The following is a 26,932-nucleotide window of genomic DNA, read 5'->3' on the forward strand; positions in this document are numbered from 1 at the left end:
GCCATTCTTTTAACTATAAACACTGCTAAACATAACCAATGCCATGGAAGAGAAATTAAGTAAGACAGGGAACTGAAGGGAGAAAAAAAGACATTGTGTAAATGAAAGCACCTGCTGTTAACAGACAAAATACAAAACAAAAACATCCAGAAATAAAAATTAGTGTTTATTAGGCACATGAAAAACAGTGGACTGTGTGTATGTGTTTTGTTCTCTAGGACACGGGAAAAATAGATTTAAAACTATATTAGGTGTTCCTAAAAGGTAAAACAGTTTTTTAAAGTTATTCTTTTAGTGATTTTTCAAACCCTTAGTTCTAGACTCTAATGTTTTATGTGCCTTATTTTGCTTTTACTGCAAAAGGAAGAGCTGGCTTCCAAAGATAAAGGAGATTTTTGGTAAATGGTGAAGGTACAGAAATAAATGACCCACTTGGCTAGTGCGTAATTACACTGGCTGAGATTGTAACAATCTATCACATGAAGGAGGATGACACCACGCTAAGGGGTTAGTCAAAGGAGATAGCCTTTGACTAACTACTGGACACAGACGATCGATACTCCACAGATATTGTTCTCTCAAAAGACAATTGAGTTCTAAAAAAGTTTGAAAATAGATTCCCCCACTCCTTCCCAGATACCGATCAGAGACTCATCTTGACCTTATTCTGGAAAAGCAATACTTTCTTTAAAAGGTATATGGAACACATAAATCCTTTGGCATCCTGGAAAGCTCTTTCATACAGTGGAGGAGGAGGAGAGTTCATGCTCGGGATTTGTTTTGAGGTTTTTGGTTTCATTTGTATTTTCTATGCTATTTCAATCTAGGAAAAACAGTTACTGAAATGTTCACTAAAAATTATCTCCATTTCACCTGGCCATTTCATCTCATTAACAGTGACGTAGAAAGTCTATAAAAATATGTTTTTGGGGGACAGAGCCTGAATGTGAGTCAAAAGAGGTAAACTATTTGATCATTTATTGTGCTAAATGTATTGTTTCATGGTAGGTTTATGCAGAACACATTTTGCAGCTTTAGTTGTGCATTATTCTGAAATGTCCGTAACTCTGAACAAAATGTTATGGTTGTTCTTTCAAAAGTTTACAACTGAACATTGTCTTAATACAGCTTTAAAACTTTGCTGTGCAGAAGAAAAATGCTGCTTTTAACTGATCTTAATTTAAAGGAAACAAGCACAGAAACAGTTTCCTTGCCTTGTCAAAAAAAAAATTAAACTTTCCCCTTTTTTTTTTAGTAGTTTATGTTCAACACAGTACTGTATTTTCTTTTTTTCTGTCTTTTGTCTCTGCTGCTGCCTGATTGCATAGCGATTTCAAATGAGGTTGTGGTTGACCAGTCAGTTCATAACACTGATGTTCTACTGTATGGTAAATTATCAGAATACTAAGAAACACTATGAAGCATTCATACATCTAAACAGTACTTAGGATTTCAGAATCTGTGTGCACAGGTGAAGTGTCAGTCAGACACAGTATTTTGTATTATGTCACTATATTATTACTGACTTAAATCATATTGCATATAGGTAAACTCAGAGCAATCATGCACCCAAAAAAATCAATAGGAGCTTTGGCACTGACTTTCATAGAACACAGACCTCTCATACAATAATGGAATTGTAAGTGTAGTGGCCTTACCAAGGGTAACGAAAAAATGAAAGAAGCAGACTTTGGAGTGATTTGATAGCGTTTACCTCATTCCCCCGCCCCCTTTAACAATACCTCCAGAGGCAAAGAATACACAGAACAGGGGAAACAGCCCCAGCGTAGTTACAGCTATTCAAATTTCACATGATCCTAAAATGCAGAATAGGAAAGAAAGAATATTAAATTTGCTGGATATTCCATCTACAAATCCCCTTTCTCTGATGGATGACATGATTATTCTTGACAACATCCAGAACCATCATTAAATTTTTTACACATTTTACTGCTTTCCAGATAAGAATGTATATCCTTAATCTAAAAAAGCAGAGTGGACTAGAGAAAAAATAGCATTCCCTTTGTCTGTTTGTAAGAAACCCTTTAAAGAACTTGGTCTCCATAATACCCCAAAGATGACTTGCCTTATTGGAGGTCACAAAATGAATGACCCATTGCTTAACATGTATATTTATATTATTCCATTTCCAGCAATACTAGACTGTAAAATAAGGCATCTTAATGTCACATCACAACTGGATAGAGTTTATATAACAGAGTTTAACTACATACACTCCCTATTTTTAGGTGCCTGTAACTAGGCATACAAAGGAAAAGCACAGGGACTCAACCTGTGGGGAAGCAACATTAGTATCCATCCATCCACACTGAAAGGAGACAAACAAGGGGCGGGGGGAGCAGAAGGGAAGAGAGGACTCAGGAGAGAAGAACTAGTGGACTACATAATTGCAGTCTGCTGGAAGGGGCACACTGCAGGAAGGAGAGAGATACTGTATCACTGGCACGTAAAAGCAACTGCTGCTGGGGAAAAGCCATTTGCAGGGTTGGAGGCAATGTCTGTTCACCAGCACCTCCCTTTTCTTGGTGTTGGTGGCTGCCCTCAGATCAGACACCGCTTCTACCCCTTGCAGCTGCAGCAGCTGCTAGAAAGTAGCTAGGGAAACCGTATGGCACTGTACTTGCTGAGAGTGGAACGAACAAACACAGTAGAGACAAGGCACTAGTTTTACCATGAGGCAAACTAGATGAGGTCAACCACAAGTGTTGGGTATAGTGTTGACATCACCTAGAAACCTTGTGGTAAAAGCTACTGCTTTGTCTTCATTTACAGTAAAAAAAACAAAATAAAAAACCATTATCTTTATGTGCAGCGAAGACTTGGCCTGAGACACCCCACACCAGACAGGCACTTCCCCCAGCTCAGCTTTTTACTAGCAACTGTTTGTCAGCAGCCAAGGTCCCCTCTCCATGATTCTGCCAAAAGCTACACCTCCTTTCACTTCACACAATGGGATTATGAACTCCAGAATTCTAGTGCCTCCTTTCACTACAGCTCTGTATCTCTGTCCCACCTTCCCAAAATGACTTCTGAAGATAAGAGTGGTGATATTACTTATGCATAAGCAGATGGAACTCTGCCTTGACTGATTGGTACTTCCAAGGACTTCTGCATGTGATGCCAAAGCAGCCCATTCAGTACCACAGTCCAACCAGCAGTCTGAGGAGGAGTGGAATACAATCTTTACTTTAGCTGGCACTAAAATGTGTGTGTATTTTTAAACTGGTGTTTACTACAGATACATTTAAAATGTAAAGTGTGTATTGAAAAGCGAGAATCATACTTTAAGATAAGATTGACTTAGCAAACACAAGAGATGAGAGGCAGCATGAAGTTAATGTATACTAGCATAAATATCATTCACACCTGTATACTACAGTGAATAAACTGGCAGAAAACAACAGACATGCTGTGTAAAGAGACTCAGTCAGTGTACTACCCAGTCACTGAAAAGCATATATTGAATGTTCCCCATCAGGCATCTTTAATTAACTGGGTAGGTATGTGATTTATCAGAGTGTGGATTAAAGAGAATGTTACTGTATGTTACCTCTGCATACCCAGTTAACAGAGACACTGTTGTATATTTAATGACATTAAAAGTAACTGAATTACACAGATCAAGTGGTCCTCTATTCTTCTTATGCTGCCTCTACACTCTATTTGGAAGATGTCAGCTAAATTTAATCTAAAGCCATACACAAAGCAAAATGAGTATAGGACTTGTGTGGTCATATTGAAAATCATAGATTTATCAACTGCTCTTTGCAATTTGTACTAGCTGTAAAATTTTAGGTTAGGCAAAGTAGTAAACATGTAGCAGCTCTGGTACAGTATGAAATATAGGGGGCCTGGTTCTTCACCGCTTTGCACTCTGCGTAGTTATTTACGCCTGCACAAGGTGAATGTAAAATGCTACCCAATCAGAATTCTCCACTTACACACATCAGTGTTTTGCACTTAGGTCTGGTCTACAGTACAGACTTACATCAGTATAACCACATCACTCAGGGGTGTGAAAAATCCACATCCCTGAGCAACCAACCTAACACCTGGTGTAGACAGCGCTATGTCAGCAGGAGAGCTTCTCCCATCGATATAGCTACCGCCTCTTTGGCGGGGGAGCGGGGGAGGTGGATTAACTACACCAACAAGAGAGCTCTCTCCCGTCAGCGTAAGAGTGTCTTCATTAAAGTGTTACCGTGGCACAGCTGCATCAGTGCAGCTGCACTGACACAACATTTTAAGCACAGACCTGCCCTTACTTTGCATCAGTGCAAGATGCAAAGCAGTGGAGCATTAGGCTCATGCACTATAAAAGTGGTCTATTTCTTTGTTTTCAAACTGATGCACTGATCAAGACACACGACACTCTATAATCTAAATAGAATTCTGTGCATTCTTTAATACAAGTATGAGATGGCAAAAGCAAAGCTTGCCTTACCACTCATACGTAGCATATTATTTTCACATCCCCAGCAATAGCTCTGAATTCAAGTTCTTCAGATAGAGTTCGTCTGCTTTTTCAACTGCTGTGTGACTTCATGTAATTTACCACACCTACAAGCTATTTATTCTTTTGTGCTATCTCTGGGCTGAGGGTTTCCGGCACATAAACCTGGTCATACTATAAATGTGTCAATCAAAATCAAAAACCTCAAAACCCGCTGCTAATCCAACTGGTGTCTTACAGCTATCAGGACCTATTTACAGTTCAAAATAAGAGATTCCATTTTAACTCATAACATGTCAAAAGCCCCCCTCCCCTTTTGAGTAAATAGGGGCAGGTTAACACCTTGTTAGGAAGTAATGATTGTCTAGATTCAGCATGTATATTAATTAATTTTGAGTGCCCAAAGGTATGCTAAATGTTTCACAAATAAGGAATACTCGTTCCCTGCCATGAAGAGTTTGCATTCCAGTCATAAAGTTTACAAAGACAAGATGAGACACTACAAGTGAAAGAAATATGAGGGGATGGAGGAATTAGAGAGGACAAAGTTATAACAAGGTCAGCTAGTTAATCAGTTTAGTTCTATGCACCTCTTGGCAGAGTAACAGTATATCCATGTGGATTTTTTTCTCTTCCTTTAAAGATATTTTCCTTTCCTATGAGCATTTTTTAAATGTGTATATTATACCAGCTAGAGTTTTTGTCAAGGTGCAGCTTCATTCGTAGGAATAATTAACTGCAACCATCAAGCCTAGATGTCACAGATGTGTGGATCATCATGGCTAGGTCTGACCTGGAATCTTTTGGCCAGCTGCTGATGGATGTGGGAATTTTTTGCTATTTTATCGATTTAGGCATTAATTATTAGAAGCTACTTTATGAAAAATCATGGGTTTTTTGGTGTGTTTTTTTTTAAAGTAGCCTCACATTTTTCCCCCCTCTGGAGGCCTGTTTTTCCCCTGAGCGCTCTCTCACACCCTCCCAAAAAGTTTGATTTAAAAAAATGCAGCTTTCTCAGGCAAATTAGTTCTTAGTATAGTCTGATACCTTTTGATATCTTTAGCAGTATTTTTATGACTGCATAATGCATAAAAGTAGGTAATGTGTATTTCCTTGCTTAAGCCAAAGAAACTGAACAGATTTTTTCGAGTTCCATAAGAAAATTTTCTGGCTTACGTCCTTTGTATCAAGTTTCAGCCACAAGGGTTTTTCAGTTAGTTATGAAATATCTGAAAATAGGGGTTCTTGCAAAACACTGACAACTTCAACATTAGCAATACTATGAGGGTTTATAGCAAAATAGTAACACACCAGATGGAAAACTTTACAAACTCTGTAGTACATTCAGCTATTCATATGCTTGTCATATTATTATTATTCTTGGTAATCTCAGCCACAATGTTTATACTTTGAAAGGTAAATGTTATCATAAAATGATTTTCTAACAATTCCTCCCACTCCTGTTTTGTACAACATGTCCATTTTCTTTAGATTCATCAACTCTCAGTTTCTCTGCAGTGTTAATCTTAACCTTTCTACAGCAAGTGATACGCCTGTATGGATACCTCTTTTCAGTCAAAGAACAATTTAGCAATTTTACAGCTTTAAAATGTTGAAAGAGAAAAACCTCTGATATAATCTATCATTTTTCTCAAGGACTAAATATATTTTAAATTAAACAAATAACTGTCTATAAAATTAAGAAAAACGTGCCAAAAATCCAAGTAAATCACAGAACACCATTTTCTCTATGTTATTCTGGATCATAAAGTAATGCAAAATGAATAAAAAAAAAAGTTAAGTATCTATCCACTCCGTCGTCCTCCTCTTCTGCTGCTTTTGACCTTATTCATTACTTTCTCCTTGACATCTTATCCTCATTGAGCTTTCAATAGTCCTTCCCTGGTTCTCTCTCCTGCATCTGACCGCTCTTTCAAGTCTGGTCTACACTTGAAACTCACACCAGTATAGCTATATCAGTTATAGGTATGATTATGATTATTATTATTATTATTGATATAGCTATACCAGTATACATCTTAATATGGATGCAGTTATACTGGTGTAACCATCCATATATCACTATACCTTATGCCAGTTTCAGGTCTACATTGGAAACTTTTGCCAGAGCAATAATGCCAATTAGAGATGTGATTTATTTTATTTTATTTATTTATTTATTTATTAAACAGCAGCTCTATACTGGCAAAAGCCCTAGTGTAGATGTAGTTATACTAGCAAAAAAGTGCATTTGCCAATACATCTTATTTCATTTGCAGAACCAGTATAGCTAGCGAAGCAAACCTTTTCAAGGCTTCAGTATCTCTTTTGGTGGGTATTCTTCTTCCACTCTCACATTCTTTGTGGTGGCCTCAGACCTCTGTCATTGGTTCTTTGCTCCTCTCATTTCACACTTTGTGTCTGGCAGATCTCACTTGCTCACACAGCTTTAGCTATTGTCTCTATGCTGATGGCTTTCTGATCTCTCCCCCTCTTTCCATTCAATCCCACATCTCGGCCTCCCTCTCTCTCAGATAACTCTTGGAGGTCTTATTAAACTGAACATGGCCAAAACCAAAGTACATATCTTTCATTCCAAGCATTAGGATTCAATATCTATCACCGGCTATACCAGCATCCTCCCTAACACTCAGGGTTGCAACTTTGGGCTTAATTTTGATTTCTCTCACATACACCGTTCAGGCAGTATCTAAATCTGGCTCTCAATATCTCCAGGATCCATCCTCTTCCTTCCATTCCAACAGACAAATTTTTCATTCAGGCCTTTGCTTAACCTATCTTAGGGTATGTCTACACTGCAATTAGATACCTTTGGCAGGCCTGTGCCAGCTGACTCGGGCTTGCAGGCTGGAATCCGGGCTCCAGGACCCTGCAAGGTGGGATGGTCCCAGAGCTTGGGCTGCAGCCTGAGCCTGAAGGTCTACATCACAATTAAACAGCCCATGAGCCTAGCAGGGACCAGCTGCAGGTTTTTAATTGCTCTGTAGACATACCCTGAGCATATAACAACTTACTCTCTGGCCTCCCAAAAACACATTGACCCTCTTTAATGGCTACATTTTGTTTAAATTGAAGTAATCTTTCTTCCCCTGACATTTTGTTATTTAATCCATGTCACTCTCCTCTCCAATGGTCTCTAGTCTCTGTCTGCTAACAAATAAACTTTACATTTCTTACCACCACCTTCAAAGATCTATATTAACTCTGCTCCTCCTGATTTAGAATCACAGAATTACAGAAATGTAGGCCCACAAGAGATGCCTAGAGATCATCTAATCCAACCCCCTGCACTGTGGCAGGACCAAGTATACCAAGACCATCCACAACAGATGGACAGGTGTTTGTCTAACCTGTTCTTAAAAACCACCAATGACAGAGTTCTACAACCTCTCTTGCAAGCCTATTCTAGTATTTAACTATCCTTATAGTTAGCAAGTTTTTCCTAATATCTAACTTAAATCTCCCTTGCTGAAGATTACTTCTTGCCCTACCTTAGGAGGACATGGAGAATAATTGCCATCTTCTTTAAAACAATCCTTACATATTTGAAGACTATTAGGCTATACCGAAAGAAGGACAAGAGACATGTGACATGGGTTTAAAACAGGCTGCAACTTTATTATTATATGTCTGGGACTACTCAGCAGATAAAAGTCTACAGTGCAGGTAACCCCATGTTTATTCTGTAATTACCCAGGAGGCTTTTACCAGCTCCCCCTCTTTTCCCATCCAGGTCCCTCCAGCAAATCCATCTCCAGGATCTTACCATCCACCCCACCCTGTAAGAGCGTTAAGGTGGGCTACAAGAATACGCACGTTGGCTCCAGCATTCCCTCTAATTTTTTATGTCCATGTGAGGAATGAATTTTGTTATGTGCACCAATAACAAAATTAATGTGGTGGGGGTGGGGCCGAGGGGTTCGGAGTGTGGGAGGGCGCTAACAACTGGGGCAGAGGGGAGTGAGGGCTCTGGCTGGGGGTGCAGGCTCTGGGGTGGGGCCGGAGATGAGGGGTTTGGGGTATAGGCTGCCTAGGGGCTGCGGTGGGGAGAGAGGACTCCCCCAAGTCCTCTCTCACTGCAGCATCTTGGGGCTGGTGGAGAGGTGACTGCGGCAGCTCCGGTGGGGCTGGGCTGGGCCAAGGGAAGGGCTCCTCTCCCCCGCCATGGCAAGTGCAGGGCAGGTCCACTCTCAGGCCAGCAGGGAGGGGCGCCTCTCCCCCAGCCATGGCAGGTCCACGCTGGGGCCAGTGGGGAGGGGCACCTCTCCCTTGGCCGCGGCAAGTTCCCCTGCCCCAGCCATAAAGCACTGTTTCCCTTCATTCAGCCAGCCAGCCGAATACCTGCCGGCTTAAAGATGCAGGGCGTTCACTATCAGTCATCTTTTCTCAAGACTAAACATAGACAGATCTTTTTAACTTTTCCTCACAGGTCCAGTTTTCTAAATCTTTTGTCATTTGTGGTTGCTTTCCTCTGAACTCTTTCCAGTTTGTTCACATTTTTTCTAAAGTGTGGAACCCAGAATTGGACAGAATACTCCAGCTGAGGCCTCCCCAGTGCTCAGTAGATATGGACAATTAACTCCCATGTCTTATATATACGACATTCCTGTTAATACACTCCAGAATGGTATTAGCCTTTTACACAAGTGCATCTCATTGTTGGCTCATATTCAATTTGTGATCCACTATAAACCCGAGATCATTTTCTGCAGTACTACTGTCTAGCCAGTTATTCCACATTTTGTAGTTGTTCATTTGATTTCTTTTTCTTCTTAAGTGTACTACTTTGCATTTGTCTTTATTTGATTCAGGGGTGGGCAAACTTTTTGACCCGAGGGCCACATCTGGGTATGGAAATTGTATGGTGGGCCATGAATGCTCACGAAATTGGGGGTTGGGCTGGGGATGAGGGGTTGGGGGTGCAGGGTGCTCCAGGCTGGTAACAAGAGGTTTGGAGGGTGGGAGAGGGATCAGGCCCTCATGTTTGGAGGGTGGGAGGGGATCAGGTTTGGAGGGTGGGGCAGAGGGCTGGGGCATGGGAGGGGGTCAGGGGTACAGGCTCTTGGTGGCGCTTAACTCAAGCAGCTCCCAGTAGCAGCGACAGCTTGTCCCACCCATGGCTCCTACATGAAGGCATGGCCAGGCAGCTCTGCATGCTGCCCCATCCGCAGGCACCGCCCCTGCAGCTCCCATTGGCCACGGTTCCCGGCCAATGGGAGCTGCGAGGGAGGCGCTTGGGGTAGAGGCAGCATGCGGAGCCCCCTGGCTGCCCCTATGCATAGGAGCCGGAGGAGAGGCATGCCGCTGCTTCCAGGAGCCATGGTGGAGTGAGGCAAGCCCCCGACTCCACTCCCCAGCAGAAGCTCGAGGGCTGGATTAAAATGTCTGGGGGGGCCGGATGCAGCCTCTGAGCCATAGTTTGCCCACCCCGATTTAATTCCATCTTGTTGATTTCAGACCAATTCTCCAATTTGTCAAAGTTACTTTGCATTTTAACCTTGCCTTCCAAACCGCTCCACTCCCCCCAGCTTGGTATCATCCACAAATATTTATAAGCATACTCTCCACTCTATTATCTAAGTCATTACATTATAAACTCTCAGAGTTTTTCATCCCAGATCATTAAATCAGATAGGCAGACACTTGAAGATCCTAGACCAGTGCCCTAAAAAACATGTTAAGAGTGTGAGTCTCTCTTTCTTTCTCTCCTACTTCCCCACTCCCCCAAACCTTTTAAGCAAAGTCTTTGTCAAAACCAAATTGTCTCCACAAAATGTTTTGACTTCAATGCAACAGTATATTTCAATAACCTCTCTTTTAGTCCAAAGTGTTCTAACCAGCTCCAGTTTAAACCCCAAACCTGCAGTACAGACTTCTTCTACCACTTGAGCTACAAGAACTAATTACATTTGCTGGGAGCAGGAAACAGTTGTTATCCTATACAAACTGGCTATCCGAGAAGGATACAATAATACAGAGTGCATGTACCTCATGCACAGCTGACTCACAACTTAGTCTGAGGTCAGACCTCAGCTTCTGTCAGTGCTATGGACCTGTTCAGATTGTCTGCACTCTTGGAAATCAGTGGACTCTCAATGGGTCCTAAATGCAACTGAAAAATAATGCTGTCCACCATTAGGCCATTGAACTGATGGCCTAGCTGGATGTCTTGTGACCACATTCATCAATCCATCCGTCCCAGGCACCTCTGTTTAATTGGCTTTGCAAGTCACTACAGTGCACAGTGAATCTGCAACAGATGGAGTAACAGGGAATGACAAACAGTGACAAAAAATAGTCTGAAACCAATCACAGATATATAGGGCAGGAAGAGACCTCAAGATATCATCTAGTCAATCCACTTCCACTGAGGCAGGATTACGTACACCTAGACCATTCCTGACAGGTGGTTGTTTTACCGGTTTTTAAAAGCTCCAGTAATGGGGATTCCACAACCTCTGTAGGTAATTTGTTCCAGTGCTTAACTATTCTTATAGTTAGAAAATTTTCCTAATATATAACCTAAATCTCCCTTGCTGCAAACTAAGCTGATTATTTCAACTGATCACTGTCCTTGTTATAATAGCCTTTTACATGTTTTATGTCCCACCCCATCATCCTTTTCTTCTCTGCACTAAACATGCCCAGTTGTTTCAGACTTACCTGATAGATTTTAAAACCATGACCTCTTATATTTTTGTCACTTTCCTTTGGGCTGTCTCTGATTTGTCCACATCTTTCTTAAAGTGTGGTGCCCAAAACTGGACACAAGCACTCCAACTGAGAGCTCATGAGTGCTGAGTGGAATGATTACCTCCCATCATGTCTTGTGTACGATACCGCTGTTAATACTTCCGAGAAAAATATCTGCCTTTTTTGTAACAGCATCATTCTATTAACTCATATTCAATTGGTGATCCACTGTAATCCCCAGATTCTTTTCAGCAGTACCACTGCCTAGCCAGTTATCCTCCATTCTGTATTTGTGAATTGCAACTGATTTTTTTTTTAACAATATTTTATCCTGAGGTGGAAACTTAGAAGCTAAGAGATTATTCCTTTTCCTCTACTATGAGATTTAGACAAGTAACACTGTTCTGAGTAATGGAATAAAAAAACTCTTATAGTGACTATTCTCTTCCCTGTCTCACCCACATCTACTTTTCAGATAAGATGAATTGGTTCACTGACAGTTTAACTCACTATAGCCAGTTTCAGAGCAGGAAGGGAAAAGAACTCCCCCTCTTCTCCGGTGGTATTTCATTCAGTTTCACCTTTGGTGGCTCTGGATCTGCTAGGTAAGCTATATTCAGCCTCTCAACTACCACTAAGATGACCTCTTCTCAGATGACTAGTGAAAGCTAAGGCAGTGGGACTGGGTCTGTTTTTTATAGAAACAGTCAAAGTCTCCCTTTGTGAAAGCAAATTGCACATAGCCCTAAAGCAAGTTATAATTAGGTCCCTGTTCAAGAAAACTTTTCCTGCACTAAAAAACTCTTGAGATGGGGCTGAAGTTGAATTGTTCCCTTTTTGGGAAAAGTTATTGAGAAGGTGATGATGAAAACTCCAAACCTGAATCCCTTCACAGTCTCAGTAGATCTCAGCATGACATGGAGATTTTACTTATTTCTATGGTTTACACTCTCCTTATGGTGAAAGACAGAGATCAGGTGTCCATTAGATCTTTCAGCAGCCTCTTACACATTTAGTTTATTTATCAAAAAGGTATTGTGTAAGAAGAAATCTGACTGTCTGATTAAAAATTTCCATTTTCTTGGTATCCATTGTAACCCAAACATTGTTTGGGACTAATTATTATAAAATTATACAAAAATATTTTATAAAGGCATTTTAACATGATAGAATGTGATTGTACAGGAACTTTCACTTATAATGGCTGAAGGTACTTGGCCTCAGGCCTCTATACACATATAGAACATTGTACCCACAACTCACTGGGAGTTACTGCATATGTATTGACGTACACATACTAAAATACAAAATTTAAACACTAACTTCTATACACCTACTTATTTCATGAAAGTACTTCAAAAAACCTTATTTCTTTAACTGACATTTACATTGTTCCCTCCCACCTGCTTCATTTGCTAATGATTTACATTTTTTGGAGGGGGACACAGAGCGGGAGACAAATAGGAAAAATGTTAGGTTTATTAAGCCATTTCACTATGTTATTGTCATTGTAGGCTATAAAGAATTTCCTAGCATCATCAAAGCTCCAGAGAGAGCAATGAATGTTGCTTTACACTGATGTCAAGTGCAAGATCCTCAGGGTCGGGTAGGAGTCAGAATGAAAAGCATGTGAGCCAGTAAGAAAGGGGGAAAATTATACCTCTTCATCACGACGTGTTTTATGGGGACGCTTTTAAAATTCTGTGCATTGATGCCTATTTAGGAAGTGTAAATCTGTATAAATCTATGATGAACATCTGGAAATTTTGAAATTTTATTAATAAACTCAGCCATACAATATATTACAGATGGGGGAAAAGGCGCATCATATTTTCAATTTTTAGACTAATAAAACTACATTTGCCCTAATAGGCAGAGCTCTTGGCGCTGTTTTCTTTGAAGTTTTTTCTTGTTCTTTTTTTATTTAAAAAACAAATATTTTGAAATGCATTTTATTGCAAATGCCAAAGGGAACAGGTTAAAAAATAATCATTGCTCTTTAAAGTAATACTGTGTTTTAAAACAGAACACATACGTATCTCACTTATCTACAAACAACTATACAGAGAAAGAATGTGGTTACTTCTCACAAGTAACATTAAAAATTCAGTTCGACCCTTCTCTTTCCTTGGACTCTGGATTCTAAAATGACATACTACAAGATAAAATAGTAATGCTAATATTGATAGTTTATCCATTACAGGTCAGCTAACTGTCCACTGGAACAGTTACAAAGCTGTTAGTTTCGATTTCACAAGGCCAATCAATACAGAGGCATACTGTTTCAATTTTGCCTGCATTGATTTTTTTTTTATAACACCCCAACCTTACAGCATTCATCTTTTTGAAAGAAGGAAGATTTGATTTACTGAAGAAAAATTGGAGAGAGCATCACAAAGATTTTTACCAGCAAGCCTGTGACACAGAAAAAAGATGAATGTCTCTAAGGCAGAGACGCCTCTTGCTTGAGGGCATCCATTAGAACACATTCAACCAATCTGAAACAGAGTTTCTTAAGCAACCGAAACCTGAGCCTAAACTCAGTCTCCTAAACTAATCAAAAGCATTCAGAGATCTTGATATACAGAGGTTCTCTTAAAAATTCCTAAACCTTATTGCTTCTAAAATAATTTATGTCTGCAGTTCTACCTTTGCATTTTTCTGAGAAGAGTACCACCCTTTTCCCCTCTAATACCAAGAATGAATTTCCATGGTACATTAGTCAGCCTATTAGAATGCAATGAAGGACGATATGAGAAAAGGGTAGTATGTCCTCTGAGACTTTCATCCAGTGTTCTCCATCATCTCTCCTCATCCTTCTTATATTCAGCCACTTTACCAGGTGTCATCTACATGAAAGATGATTTGTCTCCTGACCCAAATAAACACAATGCCTGCTCTATGCACCAGAAAAAAATTACTTCTGCCACTCTGTTCATTTGTGTCCTCTTTCCTGCTTATTCCACCATTCTTATCAGGCTTTCTCAGTTTTCACCTGAGCCTCACTCCAGGTGACAGTAATGTATGGATGAACAGGTACTTGTCTGTCCCATTATTTCCTGAAATCTCTAAGCATTTGAAAAAATGCAATGACAGTAAAGGGCACAAAGATATCAGAGCTCTGTGAAAGGAATGCTTTCTTTGCATGCCACAGCAATAGCCAGGACTTCAAATCCAGTGAAGGAAAAAGAGCTTGCTTACTCTCTCTCATGTGGCAAAAGCTGGTACAATCTGGATATTAAGACACAAATTGCATTCAGGCAGGTCACTATGTGTCAAAAGATATTAGATGCCTGCTGTGAGGAAACAACAATTCACATCTGCTTCTGAGAAAATAATATTTTCATTTTCAGTTTTTATTGAATGGAAACTTTAGGGAATATGTCTGTATAAAGGGTATTAAGTCTAGCAAGTATAACATGTTCAAAATGGCTATAATCATCATTGTGTTATCCATAAAGCAGCAGATTTCATTTGGTCTCTTTAGATGGGATAAATTGGATTCTTTTTTCCCCGGCTTGCAGTTTTGTTGCAGTACCAGATGTTTCTCAAATGCCACATGCTGGGGCTCCTATACCGAATGTAGCACCTGACCTTCTCTATAATTGACTAAAAATATTGATGTAATGGCATGAGTCTGATTGTGATTTATTAAAACCACTGCCGATCCCAGGCCAGCTGCCAGCACTGCAGCCCACTGATCGTAGGGCATTAGAAAAGCCATCAATATTGAAACAAAATAAATGACATTAATGGGAAAGTATTAGGCCTTCAGAGCCATGGCTACAAGCAATTATATGGATTCCAAAGGAGGATGAAAAACAAAATACCACAAACCAAATATTAAAAAGTACTACTAAGATTGAATTTACATGACAAAAATGTAGTACAATTCTTTAAGGGAAAGTAAAATATTAATGTAACCCCTTTAATACAGCTTTTGCTTAGGATGACAATCGTGTGCCCTTTTTTTTTTTTTTTTTTTTTTTTTTAAAAACAGGTTTATGGTGAGTAAATGCATTCTGGCTTCCCGATAAAGATTTTTTTTCCTCTCTAATGCCATTTAAGTTTCCTAGAATTATGTTAAGTGTACTGCAAAGTGCATTATGTGATATTTCCATTTCACTGTAGATCATTATTTATTATAAAATAGAAATAATCATGTCCATATTTTCTACACTACATAATTTACAAGCTGATTAACCAAACCTTGTATGAAGAAAATCAGAGAATAGTTAACTCACTTTCTGTGTGCACTACATTTTATCAATTACAGCTCAACCTATCTCGCTATACCAGTACTATCATGATAAGCAAAACACATCTAAATGGCAAAGAGTTCTTCATACTCCTTATTTAAAAGCCATTAAGGACAGAAACTGTTTTAAGCTAAGGAACACAAACAACTGAACAAAACACTAATGGCGCACACTCTGAAAATTGAAGAGCCACTGATGTATGAAGTGCTAGACAAAGTTGTTTGAAGAGACACTGTTACAATCTTAAAATACTATGTTCATAGAAAGCGATTAACTAACCAACCGTTGTCGGAAATGTTTAAGTGTGTAATTATTTTGTATTTTCTTGCAGAGTATTTTCATAAAGGCTTTCCATATTTAACACAGTTTGAGCACCACATTTTGGGTTTGTGGCTCAACTGTAATTCTAATATGCTATAATAAAAACCTCAATATTAATAGTACTTAATAGCTAATATCCATCAAAACTTATTATGAAATGAGAAATTGTTGAACATGATAAAATTGTTTTTAATACAAAAGAGCTAATTGAGATTATTGGCAAAAACAATATATTAAATTTTTCACTCACATTTCCTACCTCCACCTTTCATTGCATACAAATGACAGCATTTCAAGAAGCAAATGGACTCAGCATCGTATGTTCTAGCCAAGACACATTCAGTTTATTTTTTAAGTCCTAATCAGATATGCAGTTCTAGGATTTGAACTTTCATTTTAAATATTCAGCTGAAACTATCAGCTTGACTTGAGCAGAAACAATTAAACAAGTGTCAATGTAATTACTATTCCATATTCCGTAGAATTTCCCAAATGAAAGCAATGTAATTTTCATTTGGTTGTGTTTTGCTCTAATGTATGAATAGACAATGCAACATAATAAAAAAACATTTTCCTCTTTCCTGGAGACAAGGGGGTGCAATGTTACCTCTCTTCATAAATTTCCATTGGTCAGGTGTTAAATATTCCATTCCACGCTTCAGTAACAGAAAATATTTTAGGGAATATTTATTCATGTATTTCCTGTTTTTTTAAAATAAATGATGCAGTTATACTGGAATTTGAAAAAAATTTGGAGCTCTGCATAGTGATGAGGTTTAAATCCAACTGGGGAAGAATTTTTTTCTATATTGTTGTTGCTTTCGCATATATGTTGCACTGATTCTCTACATTCAGGAAAGCAAAATGTATTTTTACCATTTCAGATATGCCTCAGTAATGGTATTTAGAACAGTCACTAAACTACAAATATTGCTTTGTGAGTAAACAAGACTGTTGAAAAAAGAAAAATGGATTAAGCCCCAATTGTAGATAACATATTGCTGAAGTAAAGTTCTCTGTGTCTTCCAAAATTTTTCTTTAAATATATATTGTTTTACAATAAACAAAATTGTAATATGACAGTTTTCCATTACGTTTGACCTCATCTGAAGACATAATCCAAATCATCCCATCATATCTGAACAAAAGCCAAATCTTAAAGATCTATCTTTACCTTGATGCAGAATTTCCCCAGGCTCCATGCTTGTCTGTCAGAATGTTGATAATTTTCTGTATGAGTTGGGATGCAGTCACATGATCTCGGAACTTGGCTGCTCTTATCAAATGATCACACATCTTTTCATCCTCTCGTTTATCTGCAGAATACTGGGCACACAGCGACTAAGAAAAATAAATAAATACTTTAATACTTTGCACTTCAAAACCTTCCAACCAAGACTCTTGAAGTACTTTACAAACAACTAATCAGTTTTACTAAGCCTTCAGAAATAAGAATTATCCCCATTTTACAGATGTGCAAACTTGAGGGACACAGTAGTTATCTATGGTTACAGTACATCTATAGCAGAGCTAAATACAGAACTCAGATTAGTTATGTATTTTAGCCACTACACCATGTTCCCTCAAGATTTTTTTAAAACATTACTAACCTGACAAGACAGTAGAACATGTCAGAATAACCGATTCTATCACACTGCAAGAGTATAGATTTTATAGTTCCAGTCTCAAAGGGGAGATCTTCAAAGACACAGATTGCAGTTAGACATGCAACTTGCATTAAAAGTGAATGGGGGTTGGGCACCTAACGGCTATATGTATCTTTGAAGATCCTTCCCCTAAATAAAATCAAAACCTTATATATGCTATTTGGATAGTACATTACATATAGTTTTCTTGCTGGAAGTTTCAAAGAGGAAAAACACTGAATGGATATGAAGACTGAAGTAGCTTTTCACTAGCCAGAAGGCTGTGATACATTAGCAGGCCAGTGTGGAAAAACGAACACTTTAACTTTACATACAACAACTGTTGGTAAAAATATTTCATTTTTCAAGGCTGTCAAAACGTAACACCATTAACAAAGACTAATTACATAAAAACAAAATGGTGAAAAACTAAAAACATAAAAACTAAAAACTCTGCTTTCCTGGGTGGTTATTTTCTTTATTTTCCTGTTAATGTGGTGTCATGAAAGTCCCCCACCCCCAACTTTAAGACTTCCTGTTCCTCAGATTTCAATCTGGCAGTTCTACACATTGCATATGCTAGGTAGACAAAGCACTTCAGCCTCTGTAAATGATTGGATTATTCTATGATCTAGTTAGTAGAAAGAACAAATGTTTATCCAAACAAACAAGAAAAATATCCTTTTTTTTTTCAGGGGGAGAGCAACCAGTGCAGACTTTAGAACAATTCTTCCAAGCATAGGTATCAAGATATTAAAAACAAACAAAACCTATACAAGTAAAACATTAAGTAGTTATGCCTTATGACACATATGAAGTAAAGTACTTTTTAATCAGTCACTCTCTTTAATTGCAGCAATTATGCAGAAAATGACTAAAATACATCCAATATGGATTTTCATAGACACTTACATTATATAAACCAGTGGTTAACAAGCATTTAATTTTACAGACACCCTTAAATGGTAAAAAAGTAAGAATAGGCTGATTACAAATTCATTTGTAAATTCTCCATCTAGATTTTGCCTTTCACCTGTTCCCCAACTCTCCTATGACTGTTACAATGCTCACCTGATGAACAGAAATCCAGAAAGTGTGAACCGTAAGCAGTAGAATTTCAGTTCAATTAAACATCAGGAATAGTCTTTTGTACGCCTAAACCCAGCATCCCGCCATCGCCTCCCCACCAAAAAAAATAAGTTGGCTAAGTTATGACCGCCTCTAAACAAGATTTTTATAGCTCCTTTTAAACACTGCTGTCTTTTCCAGTATATTAACCTATCCTGCACCCATGACAATTTTGAATTCTCTTCACCAGCACTTAGTAAATGTTTGATAAGCTGTTATATATAAGTTGCTTGAAAGGGCAGAATTCTAAGAACAAGTGTCCAAGGTAAGCTAAGTAGTAAAGTGTTTTAAAGTGCTCTTTAATGGATCCTCCTTTACAATTTGAACAGCAACTTTTCATATCTGACATAAAATCCATATATATAAATCACATTAGAGGGTTACTCTTTCCAGATTATCAATCTCTGTCTCTTTATGGAACATTAAAGTCACATTTGACCTTAAAAACATGATAAAATGGAAATCAAACTAGAACGTTTTGTAAAAGATATAATGAACTTGTACCTCTAAAAAAAAAATCTCTTTCTGATGCAATTTTGAACACATTCTTTATTAAATACCAATAATGAATTTCAGTGTGTGGACATGACATTCAAAAGAAGGGTGAGACCAGTGGCATTTCCTCCAACTACAACTTCAATGTACATAGGACAAAATAGCATTAGTTTGTCACTAGTTTAAAACGAATAAGATCTCTCTTTCAGCAAACCAACATGATGACTCTTTTAAAATTAATTATTAAAAGTTTACTATTTCCCCCATAACCTGTTTGAAAATTGACAGGCTTTAAAATGCAGAAATATCATAATTACAACATCACACCATGCAGGAATCTTAATTGCAACAAGCTCATTAACATATTACGTTATTACAATAAGACGCAGAAGCTGTTGCAGCTCTCTCAGATGTTTGGCACCTGCTCATGCATAGTTGTTAACATCTGAAAAGTTTTGTCAGGGAAAATTCTCCAAATAAACCGAAGATTAGTGGGGCTGTCAGGTCCTTAGCTGCCAGATTTGGGTGCACATTCTAGTGTTTGTTCGGTAATTTTAGTTTTAGAAATGTCATGGAGAGGAGTGGGAGGAGAGGGAGAACAAAGAAAAACAAAATGTCATCAGAATATACATTAATTCTCCATTGGCCTCTGAAATCTTACATGAAAAATTATCCTTGGGAAAAGCATTGATCCTTCCTACCATAGTTCCTCCTTCTCCTCATGGCTTTCCACACCCCTATTTCCCCAAACTTTCATAGCTACCTTCATCTCCCACAATGGCTTCTCCCTCACTACCTACCACCCTGTAACTGATTTCTCTCTTTGCTCATGTGCAGGTTTACTCTCTCAGCTGTTCAGTGGCCACAGTCCCTCAGTGCCTGCCAAATGCCTCTATCCCTTATTAATCTAAGCAAAGTTCTACAGAAGCAGCTTTAAGACAGTAGAGCAGAGAGCTGACTCCATGCATGAAACACAGGCAGACAGCAGGGTGGGAGCTGGGAGAGATGCTTAGTTTTTAGAAAAAGCCTTTCCACTACCATGCAGCCCAGGGACAGCAGCCAGGACTACAGTTACAGATATATTTTCAAAACCTGGTAGTATCCTGGCTAAAATGACTATTGGCAAGTATCTACACTCAATGTCAGGGTCTGAGTTTGGAGCAGCCTGATGTGTTGCACAGTCTGGTAAAAACAGCTCAACACTTCAAATCTCAGTCTTGATTTAGGCCACATCCCAATTCTAAGTATCTTTCTCCTGATAGTTATGTGGTATGCCAATTCCTTCCCCCCCCCCCCCACAGCTCTTAGTGGCCCCAACAGTGCTACAAGATTATAAAATCCCCTAAAAGTAATAAGTCTCACATCCCAATCTTGGCTAGAAGGGGAAAAGAGAAGATGTCAGGGAGGGTAAAATACACATCAAGTATTACTTATCCAATCTTCTCTATGTTCATTTTGATGTTAGCCCTGGTCTTGTATTATTCCTGGATGCTTTCTTCTTTACACTCAATTCTTAGATGACTTGCAGGAAACCGGTGAAATAAAAATATCTAATCCTGAATCTGTTCCTTATTGAATAAATGCATTTAAAAGATAGAAGATTAATCTCAATACAGTACTAAAACTATGGGGTTTTTCCCCCTAGTTTGGTACTAATTTATATCTTTATTTACTCTCCATTCTTCACTTACAAAGTAACTGCAGAAGTGGCAGTAGCTTTCTTTTTGTTCTAGAGACGAGTTTCTGTTACAGGCCAATTACAATTATCCCCCATAATTAGGCTTCTGACTAGAGTTCTCTCCACCACTATGCAGCCCAAATCGGAGCAAAACTTCCCAACAATTCCACCAGAAGCAGTTTGTCCCACCAAAGTAGGACAAGTAAATCAGTAAAGTACAAGTAAATCAGTTTTAAGTTTTGCTTCTAACCAATTTTCACTGAGGTAGATGCTACATAATTTCTACTGCTATTTAGAGAGTTTAAGAATAGGAAGAAGTAGCAAAGAGTATATGACTGACATTTTATGAGGCCAATCTGTGAAGTGTAACAGTTGTGTCATCTGCAATGGTTTAAGACTTAGGAATTGGCTAAGGAAATGATTCACTTGGTGCTGTTTCAAAGTTTGGGTTAGTTTTGAATTTTGAATGAAAGACTGTGCATCTGGAAAATACATTGAAACTGGCAGATGTCAATCTTCAGATTAAATTTCATATTATCCTGCACATTGTACCACAGAAAAAAATCTGAACAAGAATCTACATGGCCTATAAGTAAATGACCGTATTTTCATGTGGAACATTAGGATTGGAACTTCACTGGAATCATTTGGATCATGGAGGGTGCATTTTCTAAGGTCTAGATGTCAGCATCCAAAGATGAGGGAAACTGATGCTATAGTGAAAAGGGTGGAGAGGTCTGACCAAGCCACTTATTGAGACTGTAAATGCAGCAAACAAACTCCTCAATGCAGGCTTGCACCATCAGTTTAACTCAAGTGAGTTTTATTTTTCCAATACAAATTTCTTTACTTTCATAAAAGGACAAGGAGTCTGGGAGTCAGCTACCAGATTATTAGTGTACACAATAAAATTGAAGGGTTGCAATGCCTGTTAGAAGGAAGACAGTATTAACCTAATTATCTAAAGGACACATGCTCAAGTATGTCATGCCTTCTGAGACCCAATGGAATTGCCATTGTGGTGGTAGAGGAATAGTACTAAGTACCTCTCCTCTTATTCCCATTCATTTTGCAACTGGGATATGGAGAATTGATCTATCAGGGATAGGAGTGGTTTAGAAGAACTGCCAGGTTACAACATGAACCATGTGTAGATCACATGCCAATATCAATATTTGACAAATTATTTTATGTACATATACCAATACAGTTAAAATTCAATTACCTGAACCCCTCCTAACCAAAACTATAGGTTGCCTGAAGATCAGCTACATCAAAGATTTGAAATCAGAGGTTTATGAACAATGCATATTTTGTTTTTATATTAACCAGCATATTTTGCAAATGTTCATCTTGAGTAAGCTGGTTAAAGATTTTGTTTGCATGTAACCTTTTCTACGGTTCTACAAATTATTACACATTTACTTCCTCTGCTTTCATGATGGATAGCCATCATGGCTGCAAACTATACTATCAACACATGCCCTGCAGACTTCTACGTGGTTGTATGTAATTAGACCGTTACATACCTATGAGTAAATTAAACCAAGATTTCCACTTCCGTGAGCACTTTGGTGCTTGAAACCTGTTTTAAATGGTGTTTTGGAAGCAGGTCCAATGTAAAAACACAACAGCAATGGTTAGAGATATTAGGGGAGGATTTCACAGCCATTGGTCCCAGCCATTTTGGAGCAGGAAATATGAAAGGCGAAAACCACCCTGTGTACCTAGATGTGGAAAGGTAGCATGGAGAGAGGAGCAAACAGTATATTCTGTCATCAGGATGATTCCAGATATGCTGTTAAAAACAAATGGTATGGTGAATTAGTAGATAATCCCCCTAGACTGAACTAGAGACAGGGAGGATCTGGTATTTTAAAGATAATTTTGTTTTTGGTTTATAGAAAAACATATCAAATAAAGCTGACAGTTAAAGATTTCCAATGCACGGTAACATTTGCATATGTATCACTACAATTCCTAAAATTACCATGTTATGTTTCACAAAAGCTATATCTAACTAACAGCATTTGATAGCAGCAAAGATTTTTAAAAAGACTACATTATCTTACAGTCCATTTTCTGTACTTCAACTTGCCACAAAGCTCTCACTAACCATTTTGAAGTATGCCAATTCCTTTGCCTAACTTGGCTCAAAATTACTAGCATCATGTCCTAGAAAACATCATTTAAGAGAAAAAAATACTCCAGAAGACAAGGGATAGTCCTCCTGCCAATGCAAATTCCCTTTAAATAAGGACATTGTAGTAAATGAAGGCACTCTTCAATCTTCCACTTTCAAAGATCTTTGCACTTGATCCCTGACCTCAGGCTTCAAGTCTGGACTAAAAAAAATGCTACCCAGGGAAATCTTACAAAGACTCCTGAATAAGACTTAGAAAAATGAAAGCTTAAAAACTCAATAGTGAACAAAAGTCAACCAATGACAATGTCTGACAGCCACCTTCAATTCTGAAGTGATGCCTCTGTCATCCAGCAACTCAAAGTATTGATTTCTCTCAGCATGAAAAAAAGCCTAAGCCAATGAAATAGATATAGCATCATCCCCCCGATAATAGCCATCAAGGTTAACACAGGCAGAACACTTATCTGTGTCTGTTCTATTTCTTCTTGTTTTAATCGACTGGGTACAATGTGATGGCTTCTCATCTCTGCAACCTACAATTTCCAAACCTCATTTATCAAACCTTTTAATTGATTTGGAGATTAAGAAAAAAATCTGCATCTAACTTAATTATCTATGTCACACAATTTATTACAAAATACATGTTCATATCCAGGCATTTCTAGAAGAAAATATGCCCAATCTGCTCTGAAAATGACAAATGAATTTTAAGAAGGAAAGATCTGAAGAGGAGCTCCGTGTTGCTTGAAAGCTTGTCTCTTTCATCAACAGAAGTTGGTCCAATAAAAAAAATATTACTTCACCCACCTTCTCTCTCTAAGAAGGAAAATAAAACAAACAAACAGTCTATTCATGACAAAATTCTAAGAGTCAGAAATACCAAGCCAGATGCATGTTAGTAAAATTACGGACAAGACTAAAAAGACACTACCAGAAGTAGTTTATTTGGGTTAGTGGTTAGACTGAATAGTTGTGATCAAGAGATTTCTGATTTAAATCTGGGCTGAGACAATTTCTCTGTGATCTTGGGTACATCAGCCAATATTCTGCTTTAGTAAACGCAACCAAAATCTGGGCAAAGAGTAAACCCAACCAAAAATTAATGGCTGCAAATGAACAGAATGTTCTAGAATTAATAAATCAGAGTTAAACCAGATACTAAAATATGGCAGCCCAACATTGAGTAGGCAAGTAGTGGTGCCCGGGGAAGCTGTGGGGATTCTCTAACTGTCTGGGAGGTGTGGGGTGAGAACAGCCACCAGCCCTATGCCCAGGGCAGATGGAGAGTCTGTGGCTCCCCACAGATGCCCAGGTGGCTCTTACTATGGCCTGGCTGCAGCTCCGAGACCCCGCCCCCCTGCCAGAGCTGGTCAGGGTAAGAGCTGCACAGGCAGCTGTGCGGAGTTGCAGACCCTCCACTTGCCCTGGGGGGGGGGGGCCTGGACACAGGCCAGGGGTTACTCTCAGGCTCATGGTATGATCATGCTCAGCCTCACTTCAAGTCCCTTCACTAGCTCCCCGAACACAATTCAATTCCTTGTTCTCACCTTCAAGGTCCTTTACAAGTTAACTCCTATTTACCAGGCCTTTTGTTCCCAGCCCCCAAACCACCTTCCCTCAGCCCAAGTTGTTCCTCTGACTATTCCCTCTGTGTAGTCCCCATCCATGCCCACTTCTGCACTTTCTCTCATGTTGGCCTTTACACATAGAATTTTTAATGAATCTGTAAACTCAGGGGTTGTACCGTATGATTGGAGAATTGCTAACATAGTTCCTATTTTTAAGAAAGGGAAAAAAAGGTGATCTGGGTAATTACAGGCCTGTTAGTTTGACATCTGTAGTATGCAAGGTCTTGGAAAAAATTTTGAAGGAGAAGGTAGTTAAGGACATTGAAGTCAATGGTAAATGGGATAAAATACAACATGGTTTTACAAAAGGTAGATCGTGCCAAACCAACCTGATCTCCTTCTTTGAGAAAGTAACAGATTTTTTAGACAAAGGAAACGCAGTGGATCTAATTTACCTAGATTTCAGTAAGGCATTTGATACCGTGCCACATGGGGAATTATTAGTTAAATTGGATAAGATGGGGATCAATAGGAAAATTGAAAGGTGGATAAGGAATTGGTTAAAGGGGAGACTACAACGGGTCCTACTAAAAGGTGAACTGTCAGGCTGGAGGGAGGTTACCAGTGGAGTTCCTCAAGGATCAGTTTTGGGACCAATCTTATTTAATCTTTTTATTACTGACCTCGGCACAAAAAGTGTGAGTGTTCTAATAAAGTTTGCAGATGATACAAAGCTGGAAGGTATTGCCAATTTGGAGAAGGACAGGGATATCCTACAGGAGGATCTGGATGACCTTGTAAACTGGAGTAATAGTAATAGGATGAAATTTAATAGTAAGAAGTGTAAGGTCATGCATTTAGGGATTAATAACAAGAATTTTAGTTACAAGCTAGGGACGCATCAATTAGAAGTAACGGAGGAGGAAAAGGACCTTGAAGTATTGGTTGATCATAGGATGACTATGAGCCGCCAATGTGATATGGCCGTGAAAAAAGCTAATGTGGTCTTGGGATGCATCAGGAGAGGTATTTCCAGTAGGGATAAGGAAGTTTTAGTACTGTTATACAAGGCACTGGTGAGACCTCACCTGGAATACTGTGTGCAGTTCTGGTCTCCCATGTTTAAGAAGGATGAATTCAAACTGGAACAGGTACAGAGAAGGGCTACTAGATGATCCGAGGAATGGAAAACTTGTCTTATGAAAGGAGACTCAAGGAGCTTGGCTTGTTTAGCCTAACTAAAAGAAGGTTGAGGGGAGATATGATTGCTCTCTATAAATATATCAGAGGGATCAGTACCAGAGAGGGAGAGAAATTATTTAAACTCAGTACCAATGTGGACACAAGAACAAATGGATATAAACTGGCCACCAGGAAATTTAGACTAGAAATTAGACGAAGGTTTCTAACCATCAGAGGAGTGAAGTTTTGGAATAGCCTTCCAAGGGAAGCAGTGGGGGCAAAAGATCTATCTGGCTTTAAGATTAAACTCGATAAGTTTATGGAGGAGATGGTATGATGGGATAACATGGTTTTGGTAATTAAATATTCATGATAAATAGGCCCAACGGCCTGTGATGGGATATCAGATGGGGTGGGATATGAGTTACCCAGGAAAGAATTTTCTGTAGTATCTGGCTGATGAATCTTGCCCATATGCTCAGGGTTTAGCTGATCGCCATATTTGGGGTTGGGAAGGAATTTTCCTCCAGGGCAGATTGGAAGAGGCCCTGGAGGTTTCTCGCCTTCCTCTGTAGCATGGGGCACGGGTCACTTGCTGGAGGATTCTCTGCTCCTTGAAGTCTTTAAACTACGATTTGAGGACTTCAATAGCACAGATATAGGTGTGAGATTTTTTGCAGGAGTGGTGGGTGAAATTCTGTGGCCTGCATTGTGCAGGTCAGACTAGATGATCATAATGGTCCCTTCTGACCTAAATATCTATGAAATCTATGAATCTCTCTCCTGCACCACGCACCATGCCTACACACTGAATCCATTCTCAAAACACTCGCAGGTGGATCATCCTCAATACTTCTCTTTTACAAGACCATGTCTCTTCATATTGTTCTTGCCATAAAATAGGCCACTATCCTGACAACTCAATGGGACTATGGATGCACTCCAGAATACGTTATGGCAGGATCAGGATTATCCCCAGTAATCGTCTAATTTGAGACACTTTGCATCTGAATTTGCAGAGTACTTAGCATTTTTCTAGCATTTTATATATTGAAAGCACAGCACCGATAGATTTTAATTTCAGTTGTGAGTACGCAGCACTTTTATAAATCTCGTGTTGTAGCTTAGGTACTCAGAAAATAAGGAACACACAATTCGTGACCACTAGTCAAAAGTTTGGTTTAAGAGGCTGTGTCAATATCACACAATAACTTTATGATAGAGGCAGGGGTAGAATTCACCATGGTGGCATTCAACTACCACAATCACTTTCTCTTCCTTCACTTTCCTGACTCATTCACTAAATCCCGCCAAACTTCTG

The 26,932-nt window shown here is 38.9% G+C and overlaps 1 protein-coding gene across 4 annotated transcripts in view; it reads right to left on the reverse strand.

Annotated features, from left to right (window-relative positions):
• Positions 1 to 26,932, reverse strand: part of LRBA (LPS responsive beige-like anchor protein) — a 559,255-nt gene that overhangs the window by 308,696 nt on the left and 223,627 nt on the right. For 3 of the 4 annotated variants that reach the window (XM_073341330.1, XM_073341331.1, XM_073341329.1), the window contains exon 37: positions 16,943 to 17,109. In XM_073341330.1, the coding sequence (XP_073197431.1) occupies positions 16,943 to 17,109 (167 nt within the window). Of the gene's footprint in view, positions 1 to 16,942; positions 17,110 to 18,485; positions 18,730 to 26,932 lie in introns of those variants that run through there. The other variant, XM_073341332.1, reaches the window with a different exon arrangement.

This window comes from Lepidochelys kempii, chromosome 4 (genome assembly GCF_965140265.1).
Source record: "Lepidochelys kempii isolate rLepKem1 chromosome 4, rLepKem1.hap2, whole genome shotgun sequence".
NCBI lineage: Eukaryota > Metazoa > Chordata > Testudines > Cheloniidae > Lepidochelys > Lepidochelys kempii.